This window comes from Euleptes europaea, chromosome 6 (assembly GCF_029931775.1).
Source record: "Euleptes europaea isolate rEulEur1 chromosome 6, rEulEur1.hap1, whole genome shotgun sequence".
Lineage (NCBI taxonomy): Eukaryota > Metazoa > Chordata > Lepidosauria > Squamata > Sphaerodactylidae > Euleptes > Euleptes europaea.
In genome coordinates this window covers 88,474,410-88,487,247 of record NC_079317.1, presented here as the reverse complement: position 1 = coordinate 88,487,247, position 12,838 = coordinate 88,474,410, and the positions used below count along the sequence as shown (strand labels likewise).

General features: G+C 39.6%; 1 protein-coding gene across 1 annotated transcript in view; it reads right to left on the bottom strand.

The window, feature by feature from the left end:
* OTOG (otogelin) overlaps positions 1-12,502 on the bottom strand; it is a 112,032-nt gene extending 99,530 nt beyond the window's left edge. Inside the window, exons 1-4 of the mRNA XM_056851946.1 lie at positions 12,445-12,502; positions 11,359-11,419; positions 9,897-9,951; positions 5,051-5,132 (exon numbers count right to left, since the gene is read on the bottom strand). Coding sequence (XP_056707924.1) covers positions 5,051-5,132; positions 9,897-9,951; positions 11,359-11,419; positions 12,445-12,502 — 256 coding nt within the window. The remainder of the gene's footprint in view (positions 1-5,050; positions 5,133-9,896; positions 9,952-11,358; positions 11,420-12,444) is intronic.
* Positions 12,503-12,838: the final 336 nt, after the last annotated feature.

The following is a 12,838-nucleotide window of genomic DNA, read 5'->3' as shown; positions in this document are numbered from 1 at the left end:
CAGAAGATAATGGAATATACCCAATGAATGTATTCAAATGAATAGTGCACATTTTTAGCAGTGCTCCCTCACAGAAAGGGACTTGACACTATTGGTAGGAAGGCCAGACAAGCAAGTAGGTTTACTATATAAAGGAAATTCAGAAGCATACATTTGTCTGATTCTCTGATCAGATGTCACACATCTGTTACCTACTTGAAGGCAGACTGGCAATCCAGCAGCTATGAAGTTTTCATTATCGCCTGTACATTAGTATATAAATGTATATACACACATATATTGGAGTCCCTGCAATAGAGTACTGGCTGTACAAATCAGCTGTGTTTCCTTTTATCAAATGTTGCATTAATTTGTCTTATTAACTTGGGCTATGTTGCACATATTATAATATGTATCCTCAGTCTGCAATGCTAAGAACACTTTCTTGGGTGTAAGCCCCATTTAATAAAATGGGACTTACCTCTGAGTAGACTTGCTCATAGTATTGCTTCCTTAGTGTTCTTCTGACATACAGTCCAAAAATGTAGGATTCTCATTTGCACCCATTACAGGGACAGTCATTACTTCCTACAGTTTGTGCCCAAGTATTACTAGATCAGAAAAACATTTATATGTTGAATTTTGTATTTCAATTACATATAATATAATATAATATAATATAATATAATATAATATAATATAATATAATATAATATAATATAATATAATATAATCAAACTATTTTGAAATAAACAGGAGTCCCCTGGCAACTTACAGACCAACTGGTTTTTTATTCCAGCATAAACTTTGGTGGACTGGAGCCCATATTGTCAAATGCAATGAAGTGGCTCTTTACTAGGTAGATATTTATACATGAGGTTATGTGGTGGGGGAGGGAGAGCAGCAGGACCAAGGGGCCATAAACAGCAGGAAGTACAAGATATAATTATGTTAAATCCAAACGTAATCAAGAGAAGTACAAAGATTTTATGAATATGAACTTTACATAATTACATCTCATCCTGTACTTCCTACATTGTATGAATCTTTGGTCCTTTTCTTTCTACAACCTCCTATGCAAATGTCAGCCTAATGAGGATCCACTATACTGCATTAAAAAAATGGGCTCTAGTCCGAAAGGGGGAAAAAATATTCTGGAATAAAATCTTGTTTGTCTGCCACTAGATCCCTATTTATTTTTGCTATGACAGACAGGCAGAGCAATCCTGAGGTGGGGGGGCCGAACTGGCTTAGGAGCCGGAATGGCCCCTGCGCCAGTGGAAATGCCACTTGCGCCAGCTAAACTGGCATGGAAGCCAGAGCAGGGCCACTTCCGAAGGCACTGGGGAGTGGTGCAGCAGTGCCATGCTCGGGTGTTATTGTTGCCACCGCCGCTGCATTTCCCCAGTGCAAGGAATCACACTGGCATTCCTGGGGGCAGAGCTGGCTTTAGTCAGCCCCTAAAGCCCTTTTGCCCCAGCAACACCTCCTTTAGCCATTGCGAAATTGCGCCAGCAAAAAGGCAGGTGTAGCCCCATGAAACCCTATGGAGATGTTTCACGGGGTTTTGTAAAAATTACCTTTCCCTTGTTATTTCGGGCCGGGAAGCCGCTCAGGAAGTGGTGCAGCTGTGCCGTCCCCAGGTCCGACCCATCTACCTCCCCCCACTCATGATTGCTCTGTAAGGGAGCAACCCTATGGCGGTCTACTCAGAACCAAACTCCATTTTATTCTTTAAGGCTTACTCTCAGGGAAGTGTTTTTAGGATTGCATCCTAACCCAACTGCCCATCTGAAATTATTTTGAACTGCATTGTACATTGTCCAAGATGTCACCTGCACGTTATTTAAAAAACAGCACCACCTTAGTTAAGAGTATTAAAATGAACTATAATTCTTTAAACATCCATTGCTGCAGAGTTACACTGATTCCTGGGTTCTAAACTTTGGTCTTTAGAAGGGTCACTGCCCATTAATTAACTTTCAGCTAAATACTGTCAGAAAATGATTATGATAATTTGAAAGGTTTTTAATTGTCTAACAAGCCAAAAAATAACATTCCTGGGATGCCTTCTTCTGATTTCTGATATCCATCATTAACTAGTTGGCAAGATGCAGCAGATTCCAAAAATATCAATTTAACAGTGATTAAATTTCAAAGCAATTTTCCGCCTAATTTCCTCTTCTAAAAGTTCCTCTTATTAATGTTTTCATTATCAATTTTTCCCCAATACCTATTATCAAACTTTCCCAGTTTAGGATGCCAGCTACGGAGAACATTAATAAAAATGCTACTGGAGCTACTGACCCATACAACTCCTACTAGAAGCCATCAAAAGATTCCCTCTTCCATCTGAGGTTGTTAACGATAGCATGTTGTGTTCTGGGCTCCCTTTCCACAGGTAGTTGTGATATTGACATTTCCCTGTCTCTTTCTACCACTTTATAAAAAAGGTAAAGGTCCCCTGTGCAAGCACCGGGTCATTACTGACCCATGGGGTGACGTCACATCCCGACGTTTACAAGGCAGACTTTGTTTAAGGGGTGGTTTGCCAGTGCCTTCCCCAGTCATCTTCCCTTTACCCCCAGCAAGCTGGGAAGTTATTTTACCAACCTCGGAAGGATAGAAGGCTAAGTCAGCCTTGAGCCGGCTACCTGAAACCAACTTCCGTCGGGCTCGAACTCAGGTTGTGAGCAGAGCTTGGACTGCAGTACTGCAACTTACCACTCTGCGCCACGGGGCTCCTACCACTTTGGATGTAGATAATTGAAAAAGCTGTATAGCACAAGCCCTGATCCAGCATCAGAACCTTGAAAACTAGGCAAATGTTAAGAAGTTGTGAAGAAAAAAGGTTTGTTCTGGCAACTTCCCCTAGTCACTACACAAGACAGCAGCTCGCAAAAAAAAGTTTTGGTCCAGACTATTTCAATCCTATAGGAAATGTGCACTATAAACAATCGAGGACATATTATTTCATTTACTAAAACACTAATTTCTTGTATCTCTATTAGTTAAAATTCGGAAGGAGGCTCTCTCTCCCTATATGTTGCCATGCATAGTTTCACTTCTCCTAGCATGGTTTCCTGTTTGTGCCAACTTTGTCTAAGGTACCCACTCACCAATGGCCCAGGGTTGGGCTTGTCAGTAGCTGTCCTATGCCTGTGGAACAGCCTTCTGAAAGAGGTCAGGACGGCTTCTACCCATCTAACCTACCAGCGAGGCAGTAAAACAGAATTATTCTGCAGAATTTGTAGGGCAACCTGGGCCAAAAGAAATATTTTCCCCATTATGGACAAGGATTTTTAGAATCCATTTCTTATGTAGTTTTAATATATTCATCTATTTATTTTAATTATGTGATTTTATACAGTTTTATTGTTGTTACCCGCCTTCAGTCCTGAGTTCTTTTGGATAAAAAAGGGCAACAGAAGTAAAATAAAATACAATAAAACTGTAAATAAGCCCTCAAACTTTAAATCCCTCTTTGAAAACCACAATTTTTGCGGAAGCCTTCCCTAAACCAATATAGGCTCACTTATTTGTCACTTAATTCCCCCCAACCTACATGCTTTATGAAATCGTATGAAAAGTTTACTGTAGGCGATTAACATTTTATGCACTATGTTTCCTGGAACATCTGACATGGAAGTTCATGTTTCAAAATCTACAAGGGAGACATGCCAAGGAACTACAGCCAATTGTTCTTTCCTGTTATGCATCCCACTATGTATATGAACATGCTTCAAACATTAGTGTTAATTATGACTCACACAACCGTAGTATTTCTGCAGTCTTTCTAGCACACTGTTAATAGTACAAAAATATTAAATCCTAGAAGTCTCATTTGTTCAGGGTACTGGGCACAGGAAACACTCTAATGACAGTCCTGTATTAGACAGCAACTGAATGCCTTCCTAATCTCCTATTCTATATATATTTTTAAAAATCAACCAAAAAGACTATAGAGTCTAGTCCTAATTATGTTTTTCATTTCTTTTGAAAACAAAAACATTTGTGGACCTAAATAATGGAACTAAAGTTTTTAAATCTTTGTCAAGAATTTAAAGTCATAATCCTGATATAATTTAAAGCTGTGTCTAAATATGTATAGCATACATATACATACACATAAATATGCAGACTAGAATCTACCATTTTAAGAACTGTGATCATATTGATGTATAGCAGAAAATCAGAGTGAATTTGCAGTTTCTTTTCACATCATAGTGGAATCTTCTATAACTATCCTACAAAGGTGATTCACATGAAACCTGGACATGTGAACAGGTTCATCTGCCAATACCATAACAACTCTAGTAAACCCCGTTTCTAGTAAAACCCCAAGGCTCTTCACTGAGTCAGCGAGTGGGAAGCACAATGACCTTCAAGACATCAGCCCTTCCAACCAGCATTACTGTCTTGGTAGGATTTAGTTTCAGCTTGTTCACCCGTATCCATTTAACCACATCAGTAAGGCACAGGTTTAAGACCTCTACAGCATCACCAGGCAATTTGGATCAAGAAATATAGAGCTAGGTGTCATCAACATACTGATGACAGCTTATTCCAAAATCATAAACCTGAGCTCCTTGGTAGAAGTGCAGGATAAAAAATATATGTAATAAATAAATAAATACATTTAGTGATAGGCACTTCTGTTCCCACAAGACCAGTGTGACCCAAAAATATCTAGAACTAGAAGGATGTAGTCTGCAGTAGATGACTCCCTTTTCAATAGCCAAAAAGGCACAAATAGAGAGAAGGATTGGGATTCAGGCCTTCGTTTCTACTTGAAGTATCCTTTAATTGCCATATCCCCTAATTCCTTACATCGTAAAAGAAAGGTAGAGTCCCAGTGAGTCCTTATTTTTTCAGACATAATTCTTTTCTTCATAACAAAACTTAAGGTAAAACCCGTGCATGTTTATCCAGAAGAAAGCCCCTCTGTATGAAATGTGACTTTCTCCCAGGAAAATGCACATAGGATAGCCACATAAGGCAATTTATTGGATTATTGTTAAGGCTTTCTGTGATTTTTTTAAAAGAATTAAAAAAGTAATAAGGATCTTACTGGATGATTCACAGATTGTGGTGCGAAATCTTCTTTCCCTGGAAGATGATACTGTGGTAGATGAAGAGTTATAAACTGATACCTTTAGAGAAAGAAGAAAAATATTACAAACATATCATTGTTTGTTTCTTGTAATAATTAAAAATGTAGAATAAAAGCATATGCATGTGTGTGAGAGAGGAATCATCGGACCAAGCTTTATACTCTACCCTGAAATATTACTCAGGACTGTGTACATACTCACACAAACTGCTCTAAAAATATTGCCATGGTTTGATCTTTCGAGATCCTATAGCAATATGTTTTAAGTTGTAACCTCAGGCTGGGCAGAAAAATATTACAGTGAATTTTGGTAACGTTGGATATGAAAATCACCATAATCAGCCCTAATGAAGAATTCCAGTTATGACATCAACCTTAAAAACCTTGACAAAGCTGTGGAGATGTTAAAATCTGCACTTCTACCATATGAATTTGCTACAGGCCTCTGAACAAAATATCTTGACCCCACCCAAAAGAAGCTGGATCTAACACAAAGTAAATGGGCTGCAATATGGAACCCAGCTGAAAGATAACAGACCTGGGAAGAAAGGCTCATCCCAATGGTGCCTTCCTCCTGCACAATTAAATGGCTGCCACTCATTCATACAGAGAGACATAAAGCACTACACTTGTGGTCAATGCTACAGAGTGAGTGACACCTGTCCACAACTCAGGTAATGGACAGCTGGTGTACCATTCACAAAACCAGATGGTAAGATGCAACACCTAAAGCCTGATGAAGATGCTTACAGTATGTATTAAAGTATTTTTATACAAAAAAAAACAACCCCAATAAAAACTAGGTATGACAATCCTGTTTAATCAATTACTAATTGCCATCCAGGCCAAAAGCATGACAAAACATTGGTGTCTTACACCGTCTTCTTAGTCTCTGACTTTCATCAGCAAAGCTATTTCCCCCTTCAATATAACAGTGGCTTCAGCAGAGGATTGGGGAGCAAGGATATACTAACAGAAACTTGTACTCTTTCAGTCATTCAACTGAACTGCTGGCATCACTGTAGGTGAAAATTCAGAAACACACGAATACCCAAGTGCCTCCCACAATAAACTGATGGTGCGCACTATCAATTTTAAAACAACAATAATTTGAGTGGGGGGAGGGCTAAGTCCGAAATAAGTTCTCTCTCCAAACTGCTGGCTGGTCATCTTTTTCAGCAGTGATAATGCTGAATGCAGGGTATTTTCTCTTGCAGAATGCCCATCTGGAAATACAGGGCCACATCAAGATGAACACTCCACAAGTGGCTTTTTCTTACTGGATAGCAAAAATGTAAATTATCTTATACTTTAATCCCTTCAATTTAACAGCATTCAAACAGACAACATAAAAGGGCAATAGTCAAACAAAACTTTCATTGTAAATATCTACTCAATTTTATCAGTGCAAAAAAAAACTGGAGGCTGCAGAGAAGAGACAAAGGGAGGTGTTTTTAGAGATGGGTCATATTTAAGTTTTATGGTTTCATTGTTCAAGACCTCAGTCTAACAACAGAGAGGAAGGAAGGAAGGAAGGAAGGAAGGAAGGAAGGAAGGAAGGAAGGAAGGAAGGAAGGAAGGAAGGAAGGAAGGAAGGAAGGAAGGAAGGAAGGAAGGAAGGAAGGAAGGAAGGAAGGAAGGAAGGAAGGAAGGAAAGAATCATGCCCTGGTTTTGGCTTTAGGAGGACCTCTCTCATATTTTTGACTGGGTTTGAAACTAATACATGAAACCTGCCCAAGTAATCATATGACATCAGATTGTAATTGCATTATCGTATGATACCTGCTTGTTCCACGCTCAACTTTTTTGTCCATATGCCTTTGTTTAAAGGCATGAAACAATTTGTAAAATTAACATTTCCAGCACAGACTCTTATTTGTAGCATCATATGACATTATTTACAGAAATCATTGCTACCAACTAAAATCACAGAGGATGCAGCAGCTATGGCAACTCCTCAGCAATGATCACCTAACAATACTTACACATTCATGTAAGCTTATAGCATATTTTCAGTGGCACAGCAGGAGAAAAAAACTACCTCTGCACATTTTAAGTAGAACTCATTGTTGGAAAGAGATTTTTCAGTTATGAGTGGAATGCTATGAGAGCAATTCTAAGCTGGTCTACTCAGAATAATACTCTGGTCTAGTCAGTGGGACTTACTCCCAGGAAATGTTCTTAGGAGCACACTGTTTGAGTTGTAAGGAGAAAAAAGAGTACCAAACATTTACCATTTCAACCTGGATCAACAATTTTTGACATAAAATCTGATTTTTCAATGGGAATATTGGACAGTCAATAAAGTAAATTAGACCTTCCAATGTGTGATTTTCATACTGAAAATTACACAATGGAAAAATTCAGTGCAGCACAAATCATTATGATTTTTTTAAATCACACAATCGAATCAAAATTAGGCACTTTTAAGTCCCATTGATTTCAATGGGAGAAAGTTAACCATATGAATAATTTCCCCACTAAAATTCCCAATGAAATTCAAGACATTTATATGCCAACATTCCTCCCTAAATATAGGGACCCAAGACAGGTGTAACAACAGGAAACAATCATTGACACTATATATTAAACATACACTAAATAATTTGGGTTAAAAATTACTTACTTTAGCAAGATTGTGCTCAATGTTTTACGTATTATTACATATTGTTTCCCTTAAATTATAGTATAATCTCTCAAACATTTAATTATCTCATGTAAATATATTTTATTAATATCAAAGTTAATACAGCCACAGTTAAGCATTTTAAAGTCCTATTAGTTTCATTTGCAGTTCATTTAAGTGCACGTTTAATCCAGTCATTAGAATCAATCGAATGTAAAGATTAGAGTTAAAATCTCAATTAATATATACTATTTTACAGGAATGTATGCTACTCTCACTTCAGTAAAGCAAAGCAACCCCATGACCCTGTATTTTTTTTAATTTCCTAACTTAATGAGTATTATAATACTCTATTTGGTTTTTACAAACATACTTTCCTATGACTCCTTACTTGGACATGTCCCATTATACACAATGTCATTACTTCTAAATTAACATACATAGGATTGAGTTGCAATAAGCATTTTAATTACTATGACAAATGTTAGCACTACATCAGTACCATGAATATGGTTCTACTCAATAGAATTCAAAATATTAGAAACAATGTTGTCTCTACCCAGTGTATATTTCCAAGTTACAAGTATTCTGTGTGAAAGATTTGAGATAAATTGCCTGAGAAGGCAACAAAGAAGCCATTTCCGTTGCGTGGATGTTTTTTATAAAACCAAGCCTCTGGCCTTATCTGCTGCTGATTTAATTACCTGTTTGTAGTTGTGTAGAATGTTTTTCTCTCTACTTAACTTTCCAAATAGTGGCCAGAAAGAAAGAATCAGAGTTTCTTTGTTGGCCCTAATTAAGCTGTACAAAGTTGAAAGTTAAAGTTTATTTATTTTTTCCCATTCAGCAAAGACTATGCAAAGTATGAAAGGAAAATATATGCATTGATATGGTTCCTATATATCATACAGAATTACTTTAATATCACTGTTAATGGTAGTCTTGCTATTAATGTCCACTCTTGAGTCAGGCCTACAGATCACAACAGAATATAAAACATATGGTTTTTAAAATTGAAATTGTATTGGAAAAATATCTGGCACTATCCACTATCTGGTACAAATAGTAGGGGTACAATCACTTTCTTTTACTACAGAGAGGGGTGTAATTTTATCATTTATATTTGCAGAAGAACTGTGGCACACTTGAAAATCTCCCGAGATCCAACCCATCATTTATAATTTATAATAGTCAACACAATAAAGTAATAATTGATAATATAATATGAATATAAAAATTGTTTCAGTTAAGGTCTTCAGCTTTGTTTTTTTAATTTATTTTTGATGTTTCATTTACAACTAGCAGAAACAAGTTATGCTTTCTAATCTTGCTATGACAGGGTTAGAATTCTTTAACATTGCTAGTAATGTACCAAGAGAAATACGCCCATGAACAACATAATTACAATCCAGTATGATCCAATGAGTTGTAATACTGCTTAAAATATTCATTTTGCCTAGCATTATTCTTATACAATTTGATTAAATTAATACCATAAAAGCAATATTAAAAGTAAATAAGTTGTCACTAATGTACTGTATAGTTGGTGTTTCTGTGGATTTCTGTCCAAATATAACTTCAAAGAAAACTAATACTCAGAACAGATGTCTAATTTTGAATCAATTTCTTTTTGCCTTCTCAGTCTAAAACAAGAGTCAGAATCTACAGTAATGGGACACTTTTAAAATGATGAGCACAATAATTCTCATCATGACTGACTCAAAATGCAACCATAGTCAAGAGATCCAGGGAGTCATTAACATCAAACCTACATAAAATACTTGACTACCTCTTTCAATTGTAAGTAGATATACAGAGGAAACATTTTACTTAACACTAAGACTGTAAGGGTCCATTTTTTGCATATGATCTTAGCAAGAAAACAAAGGCAAAATGCTCTCACAGCAAACATGACTATTAATGAAAGCAAGGCCTTTCACTATTCTCCTCTGGAGACTCCTACAAACACAATTCTTTTCTAACACTGCTGGCAAATCAAATGTGAGGAGATAAGAAAGACATTCAGCTCAGCAGCCAAATGACTGAAAGAAAATATGACACCCCTCCCTTTGGTGAATGTATGGCTGAGCTAGCCTGTGAGCTGTTGGATCACAGCGCTCCATCCTTTAGACACAGAAAAACAGCTCCCATCAGGTGAGTGGGTGCCCTCGCTGTACCTGCTCTCCCAGGGCACTAGGATCTCCTTTCCGAGGTACTGCACTGCTGCCGTTCCTAGGAAGGAAAGAACAAGGCTGGGTTTGTTTGGCAGAGGTAATCTGCACCTTTCTTACTCATGCAGAACACAGGGAAGCTGCAATTCTACTTTTACTCAAACAGACTGAGGCCCCCAGGTGGAATTTGGAATTTACTTATGTGCGCATACTTGACAAAATGGATTTAAGGGGTTTTTATCTCCAGGCGCTGCATGCAGAGTAAATTCTCAGACAGCTCAATTAAATTGGTTGCTAGCTTTTACCAGTTAAAGAAAGCTCTTTGTGGCCCCAAATCCCCCATTTCCATCTTATTGATGGGAAAGAAATCATGTCATTCTTTTGTAGAAAAGTACTACTGTTGCTGTTATTAAACTAGATTCAGCTATTACATGTTGGTTTCCACATATCTTCCATTGGCAAAAAAGGAGGAAAAGGTTCATTCCTTCAAAAATATCTCACAGAGGAAAACTTGATATATTTCATGGGATGGTGAATAACAGAAACAAACAAGGTTAATGCCCTGAAAAGGTTTCAAAACATTAGCTTCAACTATGCTTCCCAACATCACAGATACCATACATTACCAGCTTTAACTAAAGCACATCTCCTGTTCAAAATACTTAATGCTGGGGTTGTCAGATCCAATTGCCAAACAAGGAGGCTATTCCTACCCCATGCCACTGGCTGTTTTTGCTATCTATTCAGGACCACACCAATAACACTCTTGTACCTTTAAAAGTCAAAGTTTGGGAGGCAGAATTTCACCAGGTGCAGTTTTGCCCATCACAGGGCAGCAAGTGGTCTTTCCCAGGGTGGGATTTTCCTTTCTGAGCAACCCTTTTAAAGTAATCTATCAAAGACACAGGAGCCCCTCCCATGTCTGTTTCAGGCAACCTTACCTTCAATAACCTGGGCACATAATAAGAAAAGGGACACATTGGCCATTTATGCATGGGAGGTTTTGCCTGGGATTTGCCACTCTCTGGATGCACGTTTTCCCCATCCATAAAAACTCTGCATGGGGGCTTATTTATGAGTTTTGAGAGTTCGGATGGGGAAAACGTTCATCTAGAGAGTGGCAAATCCAAGGCGAAATCTCCCATGCATAAATGGCCAGTGTCTTCGGGCAGGGGCAAAAATCCAATCCCACTTCCCCAAGCCAGTTGTCCGCAGAGTTACCGGTAGGAGGGCAAGTCAACTACAACCCTTTATGTGGGGGGGGGGCATTTTGCCTTGGATTTGCCGCTCTTTAGATGCACCTCTTCCCCATCCATATTCTCAAAACTCAACCACAAGCCCTTAGGCAGAGTTTCGAGAATTCAGATGGGGGAAAGGCGCATCTAAAGAGCGGCAAATGCAAGGCAAAACCTCCCCGTGCATCAATGGCCTACGCCACCCCCAGTTCCCACCACTACCCGCTGCTTACCTTGACTGGCCAAGGGCCACGCTCGGGCTGAGCTGCGCCGCCCCGCTGCACGAGAACAGAGCTGCAAGGGGGAAAGCACAACTCAGAAAGCATGAGGCGCAGGTGCCCCTCCGCCCCCAAACGTCCTACCCAGGAACCCTTCACACAGCCCCCGAAGGCATTTATGGGAGAATGGGAGGCATGGACAATATATTGTGAAAATGAATTAAAGCTGGGAAGGCTTAAAGGTTATAGTTTGATCTAATTCAAACGAGAGAAGTAGAAATATTAAAAAATATATTATTAAGGATATTGATTTAGATTAAAAGAATTGTAATTAGATTGATATAAGAAATATACTATAATATATTGTCATGAGATGACAAGAGTCACTGGAAAAGACTGTCATGCTAGGAAAAGTGGAGGGCAGCAGGAAAAGAGGAAGACCCAACAAGGGATGGATTGACTCAATAAAGGAAGCCACAGCCTTCAATTTGCAAGACCTGAGCAAGGCTGTCAAACATAGGACATTTTGGAGGCCTTTCATTCATAGGGTCGCCATGAGTCGGAACGGCACTTAACACACACACACACACACTATAATGAATTAGAATTTAAATGCAAAGGGGACAATTAAGTTATCAAATAGATAGAGGAGGGGAGAGGGGAAGTCAATGAAATACTAGCCTTCAGTTTGCAAGATCTGAGCAAGGCTGTCAAAGACAGTACATTTTGGAGGCCTTTCATTCATAGGGTCGCCATGAGTTGGAAGCAACTCGACGGCACTTAACACACACACACACACACACACTATAATGAATTAGAATTTAAATGCAAAGGAGACAATTAAGTTATCAAATAGACAGAGGAGGGGAGAGGGGAAGTCAATGAAATACTAGCCTTACTTAGTTATTTGGTTAAGAAAAATAATGTTTCTATCGTATAACAATGTTATTGAATAATGCAAATTATTGTGATATAAAAAAAACAATAAAAATTAAAAAAAAAACACAACACAGCCCCCGAAGGCGGCCCTGCACGCCCGCCCCGCCGCTCCCCGACCCCTGCCCCGAGACCCACCAAAAGCGCGCGCTTCCCGCAACTCACCGTGCGAGAGCCAGACATAACAAAGGAGCGCCTTGGCGCGCCTGACGCACGGCTCCATGGGCACGGGGCGACTCCCCCGAGGAGGAAACTGCGCCTCGCCTCGCCCGCTCCCCTTCACCCGCGCCTCGCGCGCATCGCCGCGCCAGGGAGCGCGCGCCGAGGGCTGGACCCGCCCGGCCGCCTCTTTGCGCCTCGTCCCAGACGCCGGCTCTGCGCCCTGGCGGCTGCGGCGACGGCACCCGGCCTGGGCGCTGGGGACGCCCCCCGTCATTAGCATAATAGAGCCCCCCCCCCACACCCGAGGCGCCGTCCCTCTGCCCTTTCCCCCCAGGAGGTGGAAACCTGCAGCGCCGCTTGGGGCTCCGCTGGGGAGGACGTGAGGAGGGGGCTTCTT